The sequence below is a fragment of the Ambystoma mexicanum genome, chromosome 1q (genome assembly GCF_040938575.1).
Source record: "Ambystoma mexicanum isolate Mex_15411 chromosome 1q, UKY_AmexF1_1, whole genome shotgun sequence".
Classification (NCBI taxonomy): domain Eukaryota; kingdom Metazoa; phylum Chordata; class Amphibia; order Caudata; family Ambystomatidae; genus Ambystoma; species Ambystoma mexicanum.
In genome coordinates, this window is record NC_090922.1 from 541571118 (window position 1) to 541590981 (window position 19864).

At 46.7% G+C, this 19864-nt stretch overlaps 1 protein-coding gene across 1 annotated transcript in view; it reads left to right on the forward strand.

Annotated features, from left to right (window-relative positions):
* The window catches only part of MEGF8 (multiple EGF like domains 8), a 1665761-nt gene that overhangs the window by 749964 nt on the left and 895933 nt on the right, over nt 1–19864 (forward strand). Inside the window, exon 20 of the mRNA XM_069640964.1 lies at nt 7268–7381. Within this exon, the coding sequence (XP_069497065.1) occupies nt 7268–7381 (114 nt within the window). The remainder of the gene's footprint in view (nt 1–7267; nt 7382–19864) is intronic.

Consider the following 19864-nt stretch of genomic DNA (forward strand, 5'->3'; position numbering starts at 1 on the left):
CCATCCTTTCCACCCAAGGTGGTTTCCGAATTTCATTTAAACCAGGAAATATGTCTTCCCGTTTTTCTTCCTGGACTGCATGCTTTTGCAGCCGAAGAGACTCTTCATAATCTAGATGTTGTAAGAACTTTAACATTTTATCTAGAAAGGATCAAACCGTTTACAAAAGCAGACCAGCTCTTTGTTACTTACGGGGGTCCTTCTCCTGGCAATGAGGCAGCTAAAGCTTCCATCACTAGATGGGTTGTCTCCTGTATCTCCAAGGCTTATTATATGAAAGGGCTTGCGACTCTGCAGAGACTTCGGGCCATTCCACTAGAGCAAAGGCAGCATCTGTAGCCTTTACCAGGCATGTTCCCATTGTAGACATCTGTAAAGCAGCTACCTGGGCTACCCTACTTGCTTTTTGCAAGCACTATGCTATGGGTACATCTTGTAGAAATTATGCAGAATTTGGCCAAGAGGTGCTCCACAATGTGTTTGCCTGAATACAGTACATGCTGTCTCCTCCACCCTTACTTATTCTAAGGCTTTTTAGTCTGGTCCAAACCAGTTGGGAAGGAGAGAGAGCCAGGACAAAAGAGAAATGAAAAATGACCTTCATGGTGATTCAGGTTCTCTTAGTCCAGGCACATCCTCCTTTACAACACACACCCAGCCATCCCCTACAGTAAGCATATACTAAAATTTCCCGCCATCTGCGGAACCACTGGAACTGCATGTGGAATGTTGGTCGTGTAGGGGTAAGGTGTGGGCCCGGCACGCAGAAGGATGCACGCGTGACGCAGGCGCTATCCCTTCAAGGTTCTTAAAGTGCCAGCCATCTTTTGCAGCCAGCTTTTCGGGCCCACCTGCAGATGCAGGCGTTCCCTACCAGTTGTGAAGGAGGGAGAGCCTGGACTAAGAGAACCTGAATCACCATGAAGGTCATTTTTCATATTTTAATATATATTTATGTGTAAGCGTTTCTTTGATGTGCTTTACTTGCTGGGTGCAGCTTACCGACAGCTCACATCCTCCTCTTAAGATAAGCCTGACTTCTCTAGCACTCTACCAAGGTCCTGAGTTAGTACAGGCCGATACTTAGAGTTGGTGTTCTTACTAAACTCTTACTAGCAAGCAGGACTTCAGGAAAACTCCCCTAACATGGACCCATTACCCAACTTCATGGCAGACCAGGCGGGCCTACTGGAGTTGGCAAAGGGCGTCCACAACGCACATAGACTAGATACTTCCGTAAACATTGAGCTGATGCAGGCGGCTCCGTATTCACATTCCAATGCTCAGTATGGCAATGCAGTAGAGAAGGTGGTCAATGTGCTAGGCCTCAGCTCTGCGACTAAACCACTACTGTAGTATGAGCTGACTGACATTGTTGACCGAGGGCCACAGTCGGAACAGGCTCTACCATTCAACACCGTCTTCGCGGTCCCCGTCATGCTCCTGTGGCAATGCTTGTGCTCCACGCCAGCGTTTGACAGAGAGCTAACAATAAAAGTTCAACACGCCGTGGGACAATATCCTGTTTCTGAAGGCCTACCCTATCACCAAGCGGCTGGTGGTGCAAGCCGCGACAGCGAACTTCCTTTTCTCAACATATCTCTTCCACTTCGCGATCGTGTTGCTACGATCTTTGTAATAGTCACTGTGCCCATCTTTTTTTCTAAGCTTCTTCTTTCCTGGCTGGTTTTCTCTCGTATTGCTTATTGTTCAGCTCTCCTCTTTGGTCTTCCTGCTTCCCATCTTCTCCCACTTCGCTCAGTCCACAACTCCTATGTTTGTCTCCTTTTCTCTCACTCATCTCGATCTTCGATCACACCTTCTTTACTTTCTGTATTTCTTCTACCTTTCAAATCTCGTCTCCTTGATCATTTTCTTTCCATTGTGTTGAAGTGCATCTATGGTCTCAATCCTCTTTACCTCTCTTCGCTTATCTCACGCTATACCCCTTCCCGGGAACTCTGTTCCTAGAGTCAGTTTCTTCTTTCTGTTCTTAAACCCCCATGTGTTTTCTCTAGTTTCCGTTCTTTCACCCTTCTTGCCTCTAAACATTGCAACTCCATTCCTCTTTCTATCCGTTCTTCCCCTTCTCTCTGTATTTTTCAGTCTAATCTTAAAGCTCATCTTCAATCCGCTCTCTCTAACAATTACATCTTATCCTTCTCCTCTCTTCAGATTTATTTACCCGAATGTACTGCTCATTTTGATAGTACCGTTTTTATTTTTCTTGCATTCGCTCTTTTGGCAAAATGCATGCTATAAATTAAATAAATATAAACACCATCACCGAAGGAGCTGACCGCTTCCTAGAAGGTGAGATCAAGGACTACTTCCTTGACATTGTCAAGGGTGGAAAGGAGATAGCATGCAAGGTGCTGTGGCCTGGGCTGAATGCCTCGGAATGTGTGGGTTGCACCATGGACACTTAGACGCTGCTCCACGAGTCAGCCTACCTTAGGAGCTCTGTGTTTTTGCCAAATGTCAAGGCAAAGCTCGTAGATCTGGCCTTTATTGGGAACATTTGTGTGGGCCAAAAGGCATTGAGTCCCAGGAAAAATGCAAAAACTCAAACCTGGTGGTGAAATAGCTGGGATTGGTGGTGCAGCATCCCACTGAGCAGGCTTTCACCTTTGGCGCTAGGGGAAGAGGCTTTAGGCATAATACCACCTTCCCTAGGCTGGTTCAGCTGCCTCAGGCAAATCGGGGGCAGTGCAGGTTCCCACTGCCAGGTATAGGCATTGCAGCAGATACCAGCAAATTCGCCTCAACCTCAATGTCGCCAGCACGCGCATCTCATAAATCTCTTCGAGGGCTCCACCCCATTTGGTTGGATTAAGGGTCTCCGGGTTCATAGGCAAAGGGAAGGATATCACTTACGATGCCCAAGTCATTCAGTTAGTGGAACTAGGCCTACTGCCTTCCATTTATCAGGCGACACGGACAGACCTCCACGACTCTCCCGGCAACCATAAACATAACTTCAGGATGACCTGCAATCCCTTCTCTTGAAGGGTGCAGTGGAGGAGGTGTTGGCCCAAGACACAGGCTCGGGTTGGTACACCAGATACTTTTGAGTTCACAAGAAAGGGGGTGGGGAGCTCTGTCCCATCCTGGAGTACAGGGCCTTGAACAAGTTCCTGAGGATGGCCAGGTTCAAGGTCTGGGCGAGTTGGACTGGATCTCTGTAGTGTCCTTGAGGGCTCAGCAAAGATTTGGACGGATTTGGCAGCAGCTCTCCTAGTATTTGGGTTCTGCAGCTCTGGAAACTCCTAGGACCTCAGGAGATGGCTCAATGTAAAGTTTGTCTTGGGACTGGTTGCTTCCACCAGCCAAAGTGAAGGAGTCATCCTCTTCGGAGCTCCTCTGTCGCACAGAAAACTTGGTCAGAACAGCAGTGGTCACTTCACGGTGGCGTTTCTGGTCATCTTCGGTTACTTCAGCTATTAGTGGTTGACTTGCTTTTCACTCAAGAAGCCTCGCATTTTATACAGTTCCAGCACACACTCCAGTCGCTCTCATCATTTCACAGAAAGGGGCGTTTGGCTGTCCAATCAGGTCAGCCAGACCCTCTGTGGGAGCTGGTCCTATTCAGGCACTCTGGCAGACAAAGGACAGGGGGGTGGAAATCTCCTCCCCCGCTTTCTGCCTGCCCAGACACTCTGGAGCCTAGGCGGGTTACCCAGGGGTTTCCTGCCAAAGGTAAAACACACACACACAAAGGCCTCACCCGCCCAGAATGGTAGAAGAAGGGCTCACAAAGGAAAACCTCGCTAGTAATGGCGAAAAAAGAAGAGGGGCCTCAAGTTGGTACTTGGGTGCCCCTATTGTGCACTACCGAGGCTATGGACAAAGCCTGCAGTATAGAAATGACACAATAGTTGGTAGAGCACGTCCACTGCCACCCGCCATAACTAGGAGATTGTCTGTGACTAAAAAGTCACATGAGCCGGGTGAAGGGGGATACCATTCATCCCTTTGTTACTCTACTTAAGGTGGTGTGTGCCAATCTTTAATACTATACCGTTTTAGGATAGATACTAAGTATCTCGCTATCCTTAAGACCTGTAGTTACTTGGGCAACACTGCCCATAAGGAGTTGTGTGCTGCAGTAGTAAAATACAGGTGCCTTTAAGAGCTATGGAGAAAACCATTGGACAGGTAAAATACAAAGAATAAAGTTCCAAAAGACAGAGCCCACAATAATGAATGAGTGAAAAAGGGCTCCACTCATTCAGTATTATAGAAAAAGGTTATGAGGTCCAGCAAAGTGTGCTGGGGGGGGTCTCACTAGCAGAGGTGAGGAAGAATACAAATGAGATATCTCCCTAATAGCACCACAACTGTGACTGTCTTTATCTGACTGTACTAGCCATCTCTGTAATCTCGATTCAAGGGCTTTTGGTTGGTCATGTTTTGTTATGGATCTCCTTTTGTTAGGCAGAAACCTGTGCAGTTCCCTCTGGGACCACTGCAAAAGATTTAAGACTACAGGTGTTTGGCAGTAAACCCACTTGGTAGCAGTCTGTACCACACAGATTCACTTCGTAGCTGTGGCTGAGCAGTCAGACTTCCCTCAAGAAGAGTTGGGCAGTATACAGAGTATTCACAATAGGTGAAAAGAACATAGTAGAACAAGTAAACACTGACCAGAGCTTGGTGTAAAAGAGATCATTATTTATTTAAAACCACATCTAGAAAAACACACAGGCACGAATAGTAAGCAATTCAAAAACACGGTCACTAAAAGATATACGCTCCCTTAGAAGAATATTAGACAAGTCTTAAGTAAAGCCCCACTTATTTTCAGACAGCGGTGAGCACTTAACGCAGATGGCACTCTAATAATTCGTTTAAAAAGGGAGAGAAAAGCAGAGTATATTTTGAATCAGATCCCAACACTTTCACAAGAACAAAACAAGAGAGGAAGGCAAGTAAAACCGTGAGAAGGCCGGATCCACTTTAAGAGGATCAGAACGAAATGTGTCCCAAGGTCACACGGTTGAAGTGCACAAGAGTCTTGCAAAGGTTCAAAAAGAGTTGTCCCAAATGAAAGGGACCAGTTAGAAAGTCAAGGCGGCCAGCCCAGTCCAGAAGGTTAAGGGATTATTATTACTTTGTAGCAATCTTTAGAAAGGGAGGCCTGGAGGACCCGGTACCTTAAAGTGGTGAGAATACTCCAGCGGGGGCAGTTGTTCCTGGCAGCGGATTCAAGTTGGTGCTTTGTCCGGGGGAAGAGAGGATCTCGTCGGGGAGGAAGACAGGAGTCCGTTGCACTGCCAGGGAAGAAACCAGCCGCGGAGTTCTCGGGTAAAAGGAGCGGTCCTTTTATTCGCGGTCCAGTGGTAAGTGGCTATCCGGTTGCTGGGGTGCTTGGCACGGGCAATTCGACCACAAGACGTCCTGGGATGCAAAGAAAAGAAGGTAAACTGGTTGTGCCCACCAGTCAGGGGAAGAAGCCTCTCCAGCCGGGAGATATTCTCTGTCGTCAGGAAGTGGTGAGTCGGTTCCGCAGGGCTCAGCTTCTCCCTCGTCGGATTCTCAGGTCCTGTGGCGACTTCTGAAGTTCCAGTCCCCAAAGCCCTGCTTTTATGCAGCACACCCCCATTCACTCAGCCTAGCTGTCAATCAAACATGCTAAGTGGTGAGCCGGCCGGCTCACCACTTTGGCCAATCACACAAGAGTGCGAGTTGTTACCAAGGTAACTCAGTCCAGGGTGCCTAAACCCCCTCCCACACCCTCTGTGTTACCCAGACAGAGTGGCACCACTTTTGGAGGCTTCTGTGGAGAAGCACGCCAAAAAGTGGAACAAAGGGCTCGATTTGGGTTGGAGTCACAGAAGAGAACACGAACGCCATTTTAGAATCGAGTCCTGGCAAAAAATACCAACCGGCGAATCAATATTAAATAAATGAACCGGCTGTATGTTCGAGGCTATGAGAATTAAATAATTAAAGTTGGTAGCCTCGAACAATGTGAAAATCCCATAGGGATATATTCGCGGTCGAATATAAAAAGTAGTATCCACTGCCACCAGCCAAAACTCGATCAGGGGGGACGGAGACGTGCCCCCCCGACTAACAGACCCCGGGGCAATCAAATTGCCCCGACCAGTACGTCCACAATATGATGGTTTGTACTGGTTTCTGTTCATAATTTGGGACTAGTAAAGTCAATGGTGACTTTACATGCCCTGGGAGACAGTAGTCAGTCCCAGGGTATGGGGTCTATGGTGGGGTGTCACTATGACACCCATGTGTTACTGCACGGAGGGTGCTGTGTAACAAACATAGTAAAAACACAAGAGACCCTATGGAGTAAAGGACCCCATAGCCATAAAACACATTAACAGTCAAAGGAACACCATAAATCATGTCCAAGAGTGGGAGAAAAAGAGCCTCACTCTTGGCAGGAGAAAAAAAACAAACTCCAGAAATTCAGCAAAGCTGCTGGGGGACTCACTAGCTTAGGAAATTCAGCCTAAAGAGAGAATTCTCCCTAACACCTTTGATGGGATGCCCCCTCTGCGGCTACACATAACCCGTTTCTTTCCTATGATGGGGATCTGCCTATTGGCTTTCTACCTTTTTGTTTCAATTGGCAATACTTTATACCTAATCTAAACGTGCTTACAGTATTTACATTTCACCTGCCAGTAAAAAACTGTTGAATAATTGTTTAGATTGTTCGTTTTTACTCTTGTCAATAATTCTTCCTTTTTTTTCTGTATTTCTCTTTTTTGTTACTATTTCTCTTCATACACAACTTTATGTAATCAAGTATACTGTGTGGATATTCCTTTATTTAGTGTTTGTGTGCAAACTGTACCTTACTACCTCCCATCGCCCCTCCTGAGAGTTGAGCCTTGCCTCTTAAGCTAGCTACCCCTGTGTGTCCAGATTCATTTAAGGGAATCCCTTTCTAACACTGCAGTTTTGTCTTCCTAAGCCCTCACCAAAGAATTTTTAAAAAATCTTGAAACTCTGCATACTTGGCCACTTTGAGGGACCACTACACTACCTTGTCCCTCGAAGTGGCCAAGTATGCATTCCCACATGTTTCCTGTTCCCCACACACATTTAGGCCAGAATCACTGATGCTATGATATTCCATATGCAGAATCAGAAATGAAACCAGAGAAAATTTTAAATAAATTGCCCTCATGGGACTTCGCCTTCACGTTCTGTAGTACCAGAATCGTGGCTTTTCAACCGGTGTGTCATGGTCTATTTTCTAACCAGGCCTTTACTCTGTTTTCTTTCTTTTTAGTGTGCACTCTGTCCCACAGTGCATGGACTGCTCCAGGTTCAACTCATGCCGAGATTGTTTGCCGAACTTTGAATGTGGCTGGTGTGGAAACAGTGACAACCCGACCATTGGCAGGTGAGAGGATGAATATAGTTTACATTTGCAGGTTCGGATGAAAAATGCTTTTATTTTACATTTATTTTACAGGTGGTGAAGGAAATGACCTGCATTAGCTGTGGGGGTGGGGTATCAGTGATGAGGAAGGATATGCACTATTACCACGTTGCATGGATGTTGGCATGTTTTTACCTGCTTATGTTACAGCTCCAACTGGTACTTTCTCTGCACTCTAGAAATGTCACTAAGCTAAAGGACTCGGGACTGGTCGAGTCCAGCTATGAGCTGTGATAAATATGAGGAATTGCGGAATTGTCTGGGGGATAGTTTGGAATTGAAAATTGTATGTACTCCCCTTGCACATTACTGCATTATAATTGTGAGCACATACTGCAATATTGCAAACTGCCATGTTTGAATGACTGTTTCTTCTTGTGTGAGGTGAGGCTTTAGGCTTTACTGAGCATGTCTTTGTGATGAAGGCTCTTTGGCTAGAGTGTAACTATGCTCGCCTTCACATCTCGCTCGTCTAACATGTTTCCCTTTTGGCATATGTAAGCGTGTTTTAGGATCCCGCTTTCTTAGGAAAAGTGGCGTTAGAAACCAGAAGTCATCATACTGTATCAGCATTTTCAGTTTCACTAAATATATCACAATGTGCTGTCCTCCCTGATAACACAGAATGCAGCTCTTACCAAAGGCTTGTTTGCTTGGGCATTGTTCCCTGCTAGCAACATTGTTTCAGTATGATTCTTGTACTGTCTGAACCTCCCCTTCCATTGAACTGCATTTGTTCCTTTAGGTATTTAGGTATAAGAAACGGTGCTCAGAGGGAGGAGGGGTTCTTACTTGCGCCAAAGTCTTGTACTGGCGTTGATTTGTTTTTGCTTTTACTAATAAATTCACTGGAATAGTCAGTGGTTATTTTTCCATGCCAAGTTTGGTGCCTTAGAGGTCAGATTCTCGCTGCTCTGCCGCCAGGTCCAAGGGCCACTGGGCGCACTTCCTGGTGACTCCCGTGGCCCCAGAAAAGGCTATTTTGTCAGAGGGCCAAGCTGGCCGTAGCACCCGGAGACTCGAGGAGGGCGGACGGAGCATATGCAGAAGAAAATTGTGGGTTGGTGTACACGGGTAATTGTGTCAGTGCATTGTTATGTCTTGTAAAGTATTGTTTGGAACGGGTTGGGGTAAATGTTTATCTCTGAAGTCTGAAATCTGTTGTGATTATCCAAGGGTACAGGAGGGAAAGCGCTCTGCCTATGGAACTGTTTATCTAAATTAGAAAAAAGTAAAAGCGGTTGACTGCAGCAGAGCAGATTGGAATAAAAAATGTAAAAGCAGCACAGTCAGACTCCCTGCTGACTTAAGAGAACATGAGACCGTTGTATCAGTCAGGGTAGTGTAGTATGGATTAGGAATCGGGGTGAATGTGTTCTGTATGATTGTAAGAAAATATTTGGATTAGAGCCCCATGATTGTTGTGACGAATTGCAGGTATTTGTCCCTTCTCCCAAGGGGAGCTTCCCACCCCCCTTTGAGTATAGGGAGGTGAGCCATCCCTGCAAAACCCTCCCTAGGGATCGAGGCAAGTGGAACCCCATCGGGAGAGACTCCCACCCCCCTGGCCTCCTTTGGGGACAAGGACTCCAATTCCTGTGAGGAACTCCCTACACAAACTGATATAGTTGCATACATGCGACTACCTGGTAAACTGAAGAATGTTGCATCCTTATCTTTGGCTGAAAGCAATGCAAGACTATACCCAGTTGCACAAGAAAAGGAAGATTTGAAGAGAGACGGTGAACACGAGGATGTGACACCAGAGAACCAGCATGCTCAGACCCAAGAAGATTCTTGGGTCGACTAAGAGAAAAACATACCGAACGAGAACCGAGCCCAACCACTACCCCTTACCCCAGAGAGTGGTACCTGGGGGACCAGGAGAAGCAGGGGGCCTGTGCGATATCATTATCAATCAGAAAAAATGTGTCCCAGTCACAATAACGAGAAAGCAGGGCTAAAGTTCTGTGCCGTGAGTTGGAGGCAAATAACGAGTAATTCAGAGACGGAAGAGAGTTATTGTAAGAAGGTGGAACCTTGTCCCAGTGCGCAGGATGAGTTATCAAATGAGCAGCAAAGTCAACCAAGAAGTGAGAAACCTAGAAGAGATGGGCTAAACCCAGGCAGCTGTTATATAATCCGTAAAAGAAGAGACACTTTAAGACTGAAAATTTATGATAATGAAAGTTTAGAAAACAGTGAAAGAAAACATTGTTCAAGTATTCCTGGACGGGAGGCCTGGAAGAGGAAACTACAAGTAAAAATCTCAGTATCAAGAAATATTACAGTTGAGTACATTTGAAAAAGGGGGCCACAAAGTATGAGAGAGAAGAGTGCTTTTGAGGAATTACAAGAATTGGTACCAAAGACAATCTATCCTACTGAGAGGTATTATAATTTAAGAGAATATTGAATGAACCAGAGGAGTGATGTCAGGCGAAGACAAATCATTCCCTTTTTTTCCTATTTTAAGGTACTTCGAATTAGTGGCAGGGCCAGATTGGGTAGTTAGGACGGAGGACATATTTTCTTGTGGACTTCATGACAACGACCGAGCACCTTTAGTTTCTTTAAAAAGGTAGAGCATTCCCTCTGGTGATAGGGAAAGTGTGACCTTTTACTTTTGATTCGCAGTAAAAGAACCTGTACCATGTCTTCTGAGTGTCCGGCTCCTTTTTCTGACATCTAATCCTGCCTTAACCCGTACCTTGACACTCGAAACGTGCGACGATCCTCCAGGTGACATCACTTGTCCATAAAGGGCAAGCCCTTTCCATGAGGCTAGGAAGTTGAGTCCACTAACCGATAGTTTCCGTAGTGGTGGTAACATGCTGGAGGATCTTATGGGGGGGACTTCCCTCCTGGGTAGAAGGACGTGCATCTGGGACACGTCCTCTTTATCTCCCAACCCCGCAGGGTAAAAACAACACCCAACCCTTCCTTAACTATGGTAAAGCCAGTGATGATGTGTTACTGTAATGTGTCATACAGTCTCACTATGATAGGTACTTGGACAAACCCCCCGACCCCCAAGAACGCTACTGTCAAGCATGAAGAGTGTTTGACCAGCTGTTGTTAATCAAACTGACCATACGCTGTGGCAGTCTCTGCTACTTAAGCTAAACAGTAAAGAAGGACAAGGATAGCAACCTGCAGAAGGAGATGTCGTCAAGCTAGAAGGCCGCCAAAGAGCCAGAGAGTTGGAAACAGGGCGCTCAAAGGCTGTATCGAAGCAGCAGTGTGGAGTGAAGAGAACACACTGAGGGACGCCAGGAAAGCATATGGTCCGTCAGGTGGGTGTTGACAAACCTGAAGTTGAGTCAGTGTGGTGGTGCCGTGACCTCGGTTGGATGGACTGTGCATTCCAAGATCTATATCGAAACCACCAACACTAGCCTACTGCTGGGCCACGTAGACAATTGTATTGGAGGTACAAGGAACTGTGGTGGTTGCACGACCTGTAACGGGTAGACCGTTTGGCCCGAAACTTGCATCACGACCGCAAGCAGTAATGGGCTGCGAAGTCAACCGGGAAGAAGAAGAGAGATAAGGAACCCATGACCCCTGGCGAAAACTGGTGAAGACTTTTTTTAGAGAAGTCAACAGTAACGGTAGTAAGTCCGGTAGGGGACCCGGAACATTTGAGAAGGTGAAACCAGAAGACAAGAGAGAAGTAGATCATTTTGCGGGTCAACTCCCTGGTCGGTTCCATACGAGTGTGGTATTGAAAAGTCAAGAAGAACCCGGGGAGCCTCTTCCTCGTCCCGGTGGGGCAGTTTGAAGAAGAATTGTAAAGTGTGCAAGGTCAAGGCTAGCTCTGGGAGTCTCGGCCTCGTCCCAGTGGGGGCAAGTTGAAGGACAGTGTTCAAGTAAAGATGATACTAAATCTGTGGAGAGAACTTAAAGTATTGATGAAAAATCTAAAATTTGAGGTAACCCAAGAAAACATTGAAGAGTGAAGGAGAGCTTGGGGATTCTCTTCCTCGTCCCGGTGGGGAAAGTTGACTGTGTTCAGGTCTGCTAAAAGCTGATTGTAAACTAGGAGAAGGGAGCCATTCTCCTAGTCCTATGATATTTGTGGAACTTTGTGAAACACAAATTGTGAGAAACTTTTACCCAGGAGAAGGGAGTCATTCTCATGGGTTAAAATGAGAACACTTCTGTTACCTTAGTGATTTGTGTTTAAGTGACAGGGATAGAGTAGGAGCTTTGACTAGATGGTACCTTTGCTCTGGACATCAAAGACTTCCTGACAGACCCAAATTGTAGTTTTATTGAGGAAACCACCTCTAGATTCAGGGATACATGGGTGTTAGGACTGCATTTCTATACTCTGGTGGCCTGGTGGACAGATGTATAGGAGGCCAACCTAGTTAGTGAACAGGGACAATTCTGGGAGTTGTACCCACACGAATCAAGGTAGCAAGGAGAGTCGTCAAGGCTAAGTCTCCGGAAGGGATGAGCCTGGTTAAGGGTCCACAATTAGTCCACAGGGTATTTAATCAAGGCTTACAATTAGACAAGTAGCTATAATAACACTATTTATAGGCAAGTAAACACTATACAAATGACCACAAGCAAGTAATAATATCACACAAACTAATAAATAAAATACATATATGTAGCCAGTATAATAAAACCACAACTCCCCACCCCACAATACTGAAAGGAAAGGTATGGTTAGATTTGTAATGGCAGTACACAAGGATACAACTTTAAATTCAGAAGAAGTTAACTGGGGCCTTGTGTTCTGAAAATTTCATAAAGTTCCACATAGTTTTGTAAGGGAGGAAAAGGTGAGGGGGGAGGGGGGAAAGGTCTTGTGGATGGGAAAACAGTTCCAGAAGTCAGTTAAGTGTCCATTCTAGTGAATGAAACTGTCCACAGCTTTCAGAGTGCTTGCACGAGCAAGCAATGGCAACGCCATACTATTGTTTTAAAAGTTAGGAAAACATTTAAAAAGGGGCATAGGGGTTCAGTTAAGTACAACTGCAACTCAGCCCCCTTACTCCGGGTTCTTTTGGGACTTGGCAGGTCTTCAGAGGGTCATTGGGAGTCGCATTTCTTCCTGGATTTGCAGGTTCGAGTGAATCCCCGGTTGCCCACAGATGCTGGTTTTAGGTGTTCCAGTTGAAGAATGTAGCTCACTCGGGTGCAGGCCTCCTCTCAGCACACGACTGGATGCAGGAAAGCAGTTTCTAGCGATTTGCACAGCGATGGGAGGGGACACAGTTGTCAGTCTGCCTCTTATCTCGGGTTTCTTGGATGCTGGGACGCTGTAATTACACAGAGTCGACTATTTTAGGACAAGTTGGCGGTCCCCAAAGTTCTGTGCTAGAACACAGAACGGCGATGTCTCCAGCACGGTAGCCCGCAGTTCGAGCTGATCAGCCACTCGGTTATCTAGGGGTACTTCCGAGGGCTCTTCAGCACAGTGTCCTGCAAAGAAGTTGGGAATGGTTGGTCCCACCACTCCAATTGCCTAAGCCTCACTGAAGGACTTCTCCACCGGGACAGTAGCAAAGGTTGGTTGCCAGTCTTCCTTAGGACGGGTCCACGGTCTTCACAGCTGGGCAGGATACTTGGCTCCTTGCAGGATTTCTCTAGAATCTCTTGGGCATGGCTGCAGGGCTCCCCTTCTTATCCAGAAACTCAGGTGACACAGAAACTCGGCTCACCCAATGAAAGATCTGCCCCTAACACAAACCCCAGCAGTGGTCCAATCAGGACCACTGATGGTGAAACTCATGCATGCACTCTAGACATACAGAAACCAGTATGTGGATTGGGACCAGACAGTGCCAGCCCACTTCCTGGGAACACACACTCATGGCCTGCACTAGACTGCGAAAACCAAGGGTTTCACGGGCAATGCATGACCATAAAGGTGTTTTCCTGACCTACCAGGGCAGGAAGAAGGCCACAGGACAAGATGGCCAAAAGAACAAGCACAAATCCTGTGGCACGGTCATGTTGGGACATTAGCCACAGTTAGTAGCCAAATGCTGTAAGCATGGTAAGGCTAACTACAAAAATTGCAAAAATTGCAAAAATGCCACTGCTGCCACCAGCTTGTCTTTTAGCCATATCCAGTAGCCAAAAATCCCTTTGAGTGTAGTGCAGGGTCCTACAAAAGAAACCCCATTGCACTTCATTGCAAGATGCATTGTGCAGTGATTAGAAGTTACCCAAAATGTAGATAACATGTAACAAGAAAAGGGAGGCATAGTTACCCACTACTGACAGCCTTAAGGACTGCCAGTTTCCCCATACCAATGAGAAAGACTGCGGTGGAGTGAATCTGAAGGTTTCACTTCACTGGAAAACGTCAGGACGGAGTTTAAAAATAACAGCAACATTTTTGGGGGTCAGGGGTGCGCAGCGGATGGCTGCCTAGAATGCTGTTGCTCCTGATTCAATGAGCTTAAAGAGGATCTTAGCCCCAGAGCCTCCTAATGGTGGTTCGGATTCCAGAATAAGCTCACACAAGCAACAAAGTGCACTTGTTCCAAATCTGTGCTTAATTGATGTAGAGGAGCTGAAGCTAGCCTGGTTTGCAGCCCCTCCAGTATGACACAGCATGCCTGCTGAGTGAAGGTCGCAGTGTGGGACCTCCGACACAAGACAGAGACACCATCCTGTGACCTATGTGCCTCCGGCAAGGAACCATCATGAATGGTCTCCATTGCTTGAAAGATGGAGGAGCCGTGGGGCTTGGTGGTGGCCTGGCAGAATCAAGAGTGGTGTACCTGGTAAGGCCTGCCCGAGGCTCTGCAGGGACCGGCAGCTAAAGCCAGCAGGGGGCAGAGTGGTTCCCCGACTGACTGTGCAGTTTGTTTGATCCCCATCAGGCCCGACGACGTGAGCGCAAAGATGAGTTTCAGGAATCGGGCTAAGTGATCGGGCAGGACTTGGCAGGCGGGGGGAGCTGGCTCCGCTGAGGTACATGCCCTGACTGCACACGCAGCACAATAAGGGCTCACAGACGCTGGGCCCTGCAGCGAAGTGGAGGTGAGCTGCCATCTGGAGAGGATTACCGGAACTCTGGGGGGGAGAGGGGCCCCAAACAAAGGGCTTGACCTGCCAGAGGCACCAGATAAGGATCTAAGGAGCAGCAAAACACAAGTGCAGCAGGAAGTGAAACTCTTGGACCCTCAGGAGGACCTATATAAGATGCTGGGGAAGTGCGCTTCAAGCCAGATATCCCAGAGTCTGGTGCAGAGTATGTTGCCTATGTAATGAGCCACTACCTCTGTGGCTAAGGTACTGTCCACCAAGACTAAAGACTAGTTACCAGGGTGGGGACAGGTGAAGTCTTCCAGGAGACAATGGGAGGTCTGGAATAATGAGCCTATCAGCCTGGGCCTGGAGTTGCAGGAGAGCTGCTCCCTGTCTGGGCCCCCTGCTAATAGCCCACATGGCAATTTATGGTGTTGACTGGATATTGAGGCTGTACACATTGGGGTTGGGGCCTAGCAAACTGGAGCGGACCTCAAGGGGAGTAGAGCTTGAGAAGATGGAGGTCAGTCTCCTGGGCTGAATGACTTGGAGGAACTACCTATAGCAGTTTAAATTCCCAAGCTCCGTAACACAGAAGAGCACTGTGGAGGGGTACCCTAAATGAAGGCATGGCTGAGGACCCGATGATGACAACGAAGGACATCTCGGCGCTCCTGGAAGAAATAAGGGTCATTCGCACAGACATAGGTCAGAGGCTGGATATGATGGATCAGAGGATGGACTCTGTTGATGACAGGATACAAGAGCTGGTGAATAACTCCTCAGTTGACACCCTGGAAACCCAAATATACATGAGACTCTCGGAACTCGAAAGAAAGGAAGCCGAGATCGTCCTCTAATTGGACGACTTTGACAATAGCGAGCAACGCAACAATCTACAATTTTTCGGTTTCACCAGAAAGAGAGGAGGAGAACGAGAGGGACATAAATAGGTTCATACTAGAAGTGCTACACACCCTGTTTGGGAATACTGTAGATGAGTCTACCATAGATCAAGGTCATCAGGCGAGCGGAGGAACCAGGGGCCCGAGGACAATCGTTGCCTGCTTTCATTACTATGCAGAGAAGGCAAAGATCCTCAAAGGGCAAAAAAGCAGACCCAACGGATTATGGTGCAGCTCACATCACAATCTACCAGGATCTCTCCGCATTCACGCAGATGAGGAGACCTTGCACCCCCTGACCAAACGGTTGAACAAGAAAGGGGGTGAAATATGGCTGGGGGTTCCCCTTCTCAATCTCCTTTGAACACGAGGGCCACATGTGTAAATTGGTGACTGATGATGACATATAGAGCTCATGGAAGAGCCCATGGAGGCCCCACGATATCCAGCAGGAGGCTCAGAAGAGGATAATGGAGTCAAGCTAAAGGCTGAGGCGGCAAGGGACAGACGGAAGATTCCTAGATCACACACATTTTGAAAACTCGATACACCTCCCATGGGGAACAAGGATTTGTGCTGATCCTAAAAGAGCAAGCGGATGGCCTTCTGCGATACGGGGGCCAGCCATGGTTCAGTGATTTTCTCCAGGTGATTCGGGTGATGGGGGATTGTGTGGAGGTGGGGGAGAGGTTGGGTATGGTGGAATGAAACAGTTGCGGTTTTGTGCATGGGGGAGGGGGTCAGAAGATGTGGTGTGTCATAGATTTGTTCCTGTTGTCTTGGGGACTACTGGGGATCTAATTCTGGACTGTGATTGGCGGTCTTGCGGGGTTGGATGCTTAAGGGAGGGGGAGAAGATAGGGGGTATAGGAGGGAGCATTTTGTTTGCTATGCTATATTATCAGTTGAATCCAGTGCTTCCATGGGTCAGTTCTCATTGGCACCAAGGCTCGGTCCTGTTAAATGTTTCACTATTGTCTCAACAGGTGGGGACTTAAGGATGACTCTCAGGTTAGGAAGTGGATTAGAAAGAGTCCTGGTTTCAGGGCGTGATTTACAATTAGCTTCCTCAATGCGAGAGGTCTTAATTTTCCAGCCAAAAGATCAATTGTGCTTCGGGAGTTTCGAACGGCTAAGCTGGATGCCACACTTATTACAGGAAACCCACTTTCAAAGGGGTAAGGTGCCACACCTAAGTGCAAAAACAGTAGGGTACTTTTTCGTGGTGTCTTGCGAGGGCAAGAAAAGAGGTGTAGCAATACTCATCTTGGCTGGGTTTAATAGTGGAGCCGGCACTAAGAGACCTGAACGGTCGATTTGTGTTCATTAAAGGGAGTGAGTGGTAACAAGATCACAGGAGGTTCAGTCGACTGCCCTAACTCAGGGCAAATTGAGTTTTGGGAGAGTGCGAAGGATAAATCGGTCCTCTTCATGGAAGGACAACTAGTAGCTGGGGGTGATTTCAATATGGTACCTGACCCGGTAAGAGATTGCAAGAGGCTGGGTGGGGAAGCAAACATTCGACCCAGTAGTAATGACTCTGAATGTTTTAGGAGGGCGATTCTGGATCTAGGTGTCTCTGACTCTAATAACTTTAGATGAGGGGGTTAGGCCATTCACATTCTCGTCCGTACATAATTAATTTTCAAGAATAGACTTTATACTGGTGAATACCGATTTGTAGGCTCAGGTCAAGGAATCCCAGGTGCTTCTGATCCCATGGTCAGACCATGACCTGGTAAGGATAACTATCGAGAATGAGCTTAGACAGACCCTTGGGAGGGTGGAGGTGCAATGATTTCCTGCTTAAGGATAGGGAGCTTGCTCAGGCTCTCCTCTTGGAGATTAAAGAGTACTTTGCACACAATGACAATGGAGAAGTGCAGATGCTCTGGGAGGGATTTAAGGTTATGATACGAAAGTTTCTCATAAGAATGGGGTTGTTAGGACAGTTTTTCTGAAGTCCAACTAAGGGCTTAGTAAAAGCATTCAACTGAGGCAGTACAAGACTCTGCTCTTAGTATAAGTCTGTAACACCTGAGTTCGGGGTAGCGTAGACAGAGCAGCCAGGCTTATCTTAGACGGGAGAGAGGGCAGTAGACACAGTACAAGTGAAATTGTAATACAAATGATCCAAAGAAACACTGAAACACTATTTATTGTAAAAATAAAGGATTTATTTAAATACAGGTAGGCCCAGATAAATCTAGGGGTTAAGTAAGTACTACCACATTATATGAAACCACAATATAAAACACAACACTATACTTGAAAGTACACAGACCCAAGTATAAACCTTATTTGGAACAACTAATAGTAGTTATAGGGAAGTCAAAACCTTGTTATACACATTTAGTATAGGTCCAGCCTATTCTTTGTGAGTAAAAGACCAATGGTTACTTTCAGATTACTTTTGGTAATACAAGGGCAGTAGGCCCTTCCAGTTGGACAGTGACTCTTGGAACAAATCACATAAACAGTCAACTAGAAAATGTACCTTTTTGGTGAATAGGGAAACTCTTATTCTAGGTGTAGTAAAAACCCAATGAAGTAATATACAATTACAGATGCTTTGGAAATCAGGGAACCCCAGATTGAGGTAAGCAATAACTCTGGTAACTTGTTTTGGATGGCACACAGCTAACACAAGGTAAGTAAAACCCACATACTTTAACTTCACAATGAAGGCGAAAGTAAAACCAATGTCACACTTTACTGAATAGTTATTCTAGGTATGCAAAGACCTTATGTAGACTTATTAAGGACAGGCTAGCAGCAAGTCAGGGGAAGCAAGACCCAGTTGGGGGACACTCATACAGTTATCCTAACAGGCCTAACCTGGTGATACCAACAGTTGGAGGACACTCATACAATTTCCCTTCAGGAATAATCTGGTGAAACCAAAACATTACTTTTGTAAAGAGGCACAGCCTAATCACATGAGAGTAAAGTCCCTTTACATCTACTTTCTTTTAGACTGGTAAAACAGTGGCTAAGGAAGAAAAGATGTTAACCATACTTTTAAGAATAGTGTGTCACACATTCAAGATCAGTAAGAACTTTTGTAACTGTTCACTCGTAGAATTACAGTTACCCACCAACTCTTTACAAGTAAGTAAAACACTTGATTTCTTTTCTAGGCCCAATCCCAATCCCTTCAAAGTCCTTTCCCTTATTCTTGGAGCATGAGTGTTGAGTGGCAGAAGGGGGTCACTAGGACTAGTGATCAACAGGCAGTGTTAGAATAAGTTCTTTAGTAGCAAAAGTCAGAGTTCCTTAGGAGAACTGGGCAAACAGGTGAGTACTTTACTTCTAGGGTTAGAAGAGCGTCCAGGGGCTTCACAGAAGACACCCCAGCAGGATTCTAGCAGTGGGACAGGGTGCACTGGATGAGGGACTTCCCAATCACAGAAAACACCTCAAAGCTACACAGAAATCCCAACAGGCTTAAGGTAAGTATATACCCAAGCCAACACAGTACCTCAGCAATGAAGAAGAGATTGCAGCAGGAGAACTTCAGGGACTGCAGCCAAATACCCGGTCAGTGGATTCCTTGTCCTGGAGACTGAACACAAGAACTCAGATTGGGCTTTGCAGCAGGGATCGATGAAGAAGGCTCTAGGCAAGGTTTCCCTCGCGGCTGAATGTGGTTCTGCGGATTTGGCTCCTTTTCCAGGAGCACAGAAGACAGAAAATCACGATTGAATTCTCGCCGTTTAAAAGGTCCAGCACTCTTGTGAGGGGACTTTTCGGACTCGATTCGTGTCGCTGGAGATACACCAGGATGCCCACGAAGTTTCTGCGAGATTCGGAATTCGGAAGACGGTGCACCGTACAGTGACTGGAGGTCCCAGAGTATTGCAAGAACGCAAGGTCGCAGCAATCCGTGGGATGGTTCTAAATGCAGGTCTTCTTGAGTCTAGTGGGTCTCATCAGGCTCTGGGTTTGGGTCGTCGTTTTAGGAGACCCAGGTCGATTGGAAGGAAAGGCTGCAGCAGGCTCCTGTTACACCGCAGGCTCTCCGGTCACTGGAAATCATTCCCGCCGCATTGCCTTCGTCATCCTCTTCAGTTTTCTGTTCCAGTGGTCGACATGACTTCAGCTTCCAGGTTTCCAGTATTTATCAGGAACTACAGCACAACCTCTGCATTCTCTCCGTGCATTTTACAAGAAAGGGGTGTCTGGTTGTCCAATCAGGAAAGCCAGCCCCCACTGGGATTTTTCCCAGTTGAAGGAAGGCGTAAGACAAAGGATGAGGGAGCTTTGGACTCCTCCCCCACTTCCAGTGCTTACAGACTGACTGGAGCATGGGCGGGGTGTCCAGGGGACTCCCGCCAAAGACAAAACTCAAACAAAGGAATTACCCACCCTGGATGTCAGGGGAAGGAACAAAAAATGACAAGTAACGCTAAAATGGCAGAAAAAGAAAACCGGGGCCATTTTGGTAAAATTAGCACACTTAGGTGCCTTTACTGCAGCTGTGATTACAGCCCGCGGTAAAGGTGCACCAAATTAGTAAAAGGTATCACTGCCACCA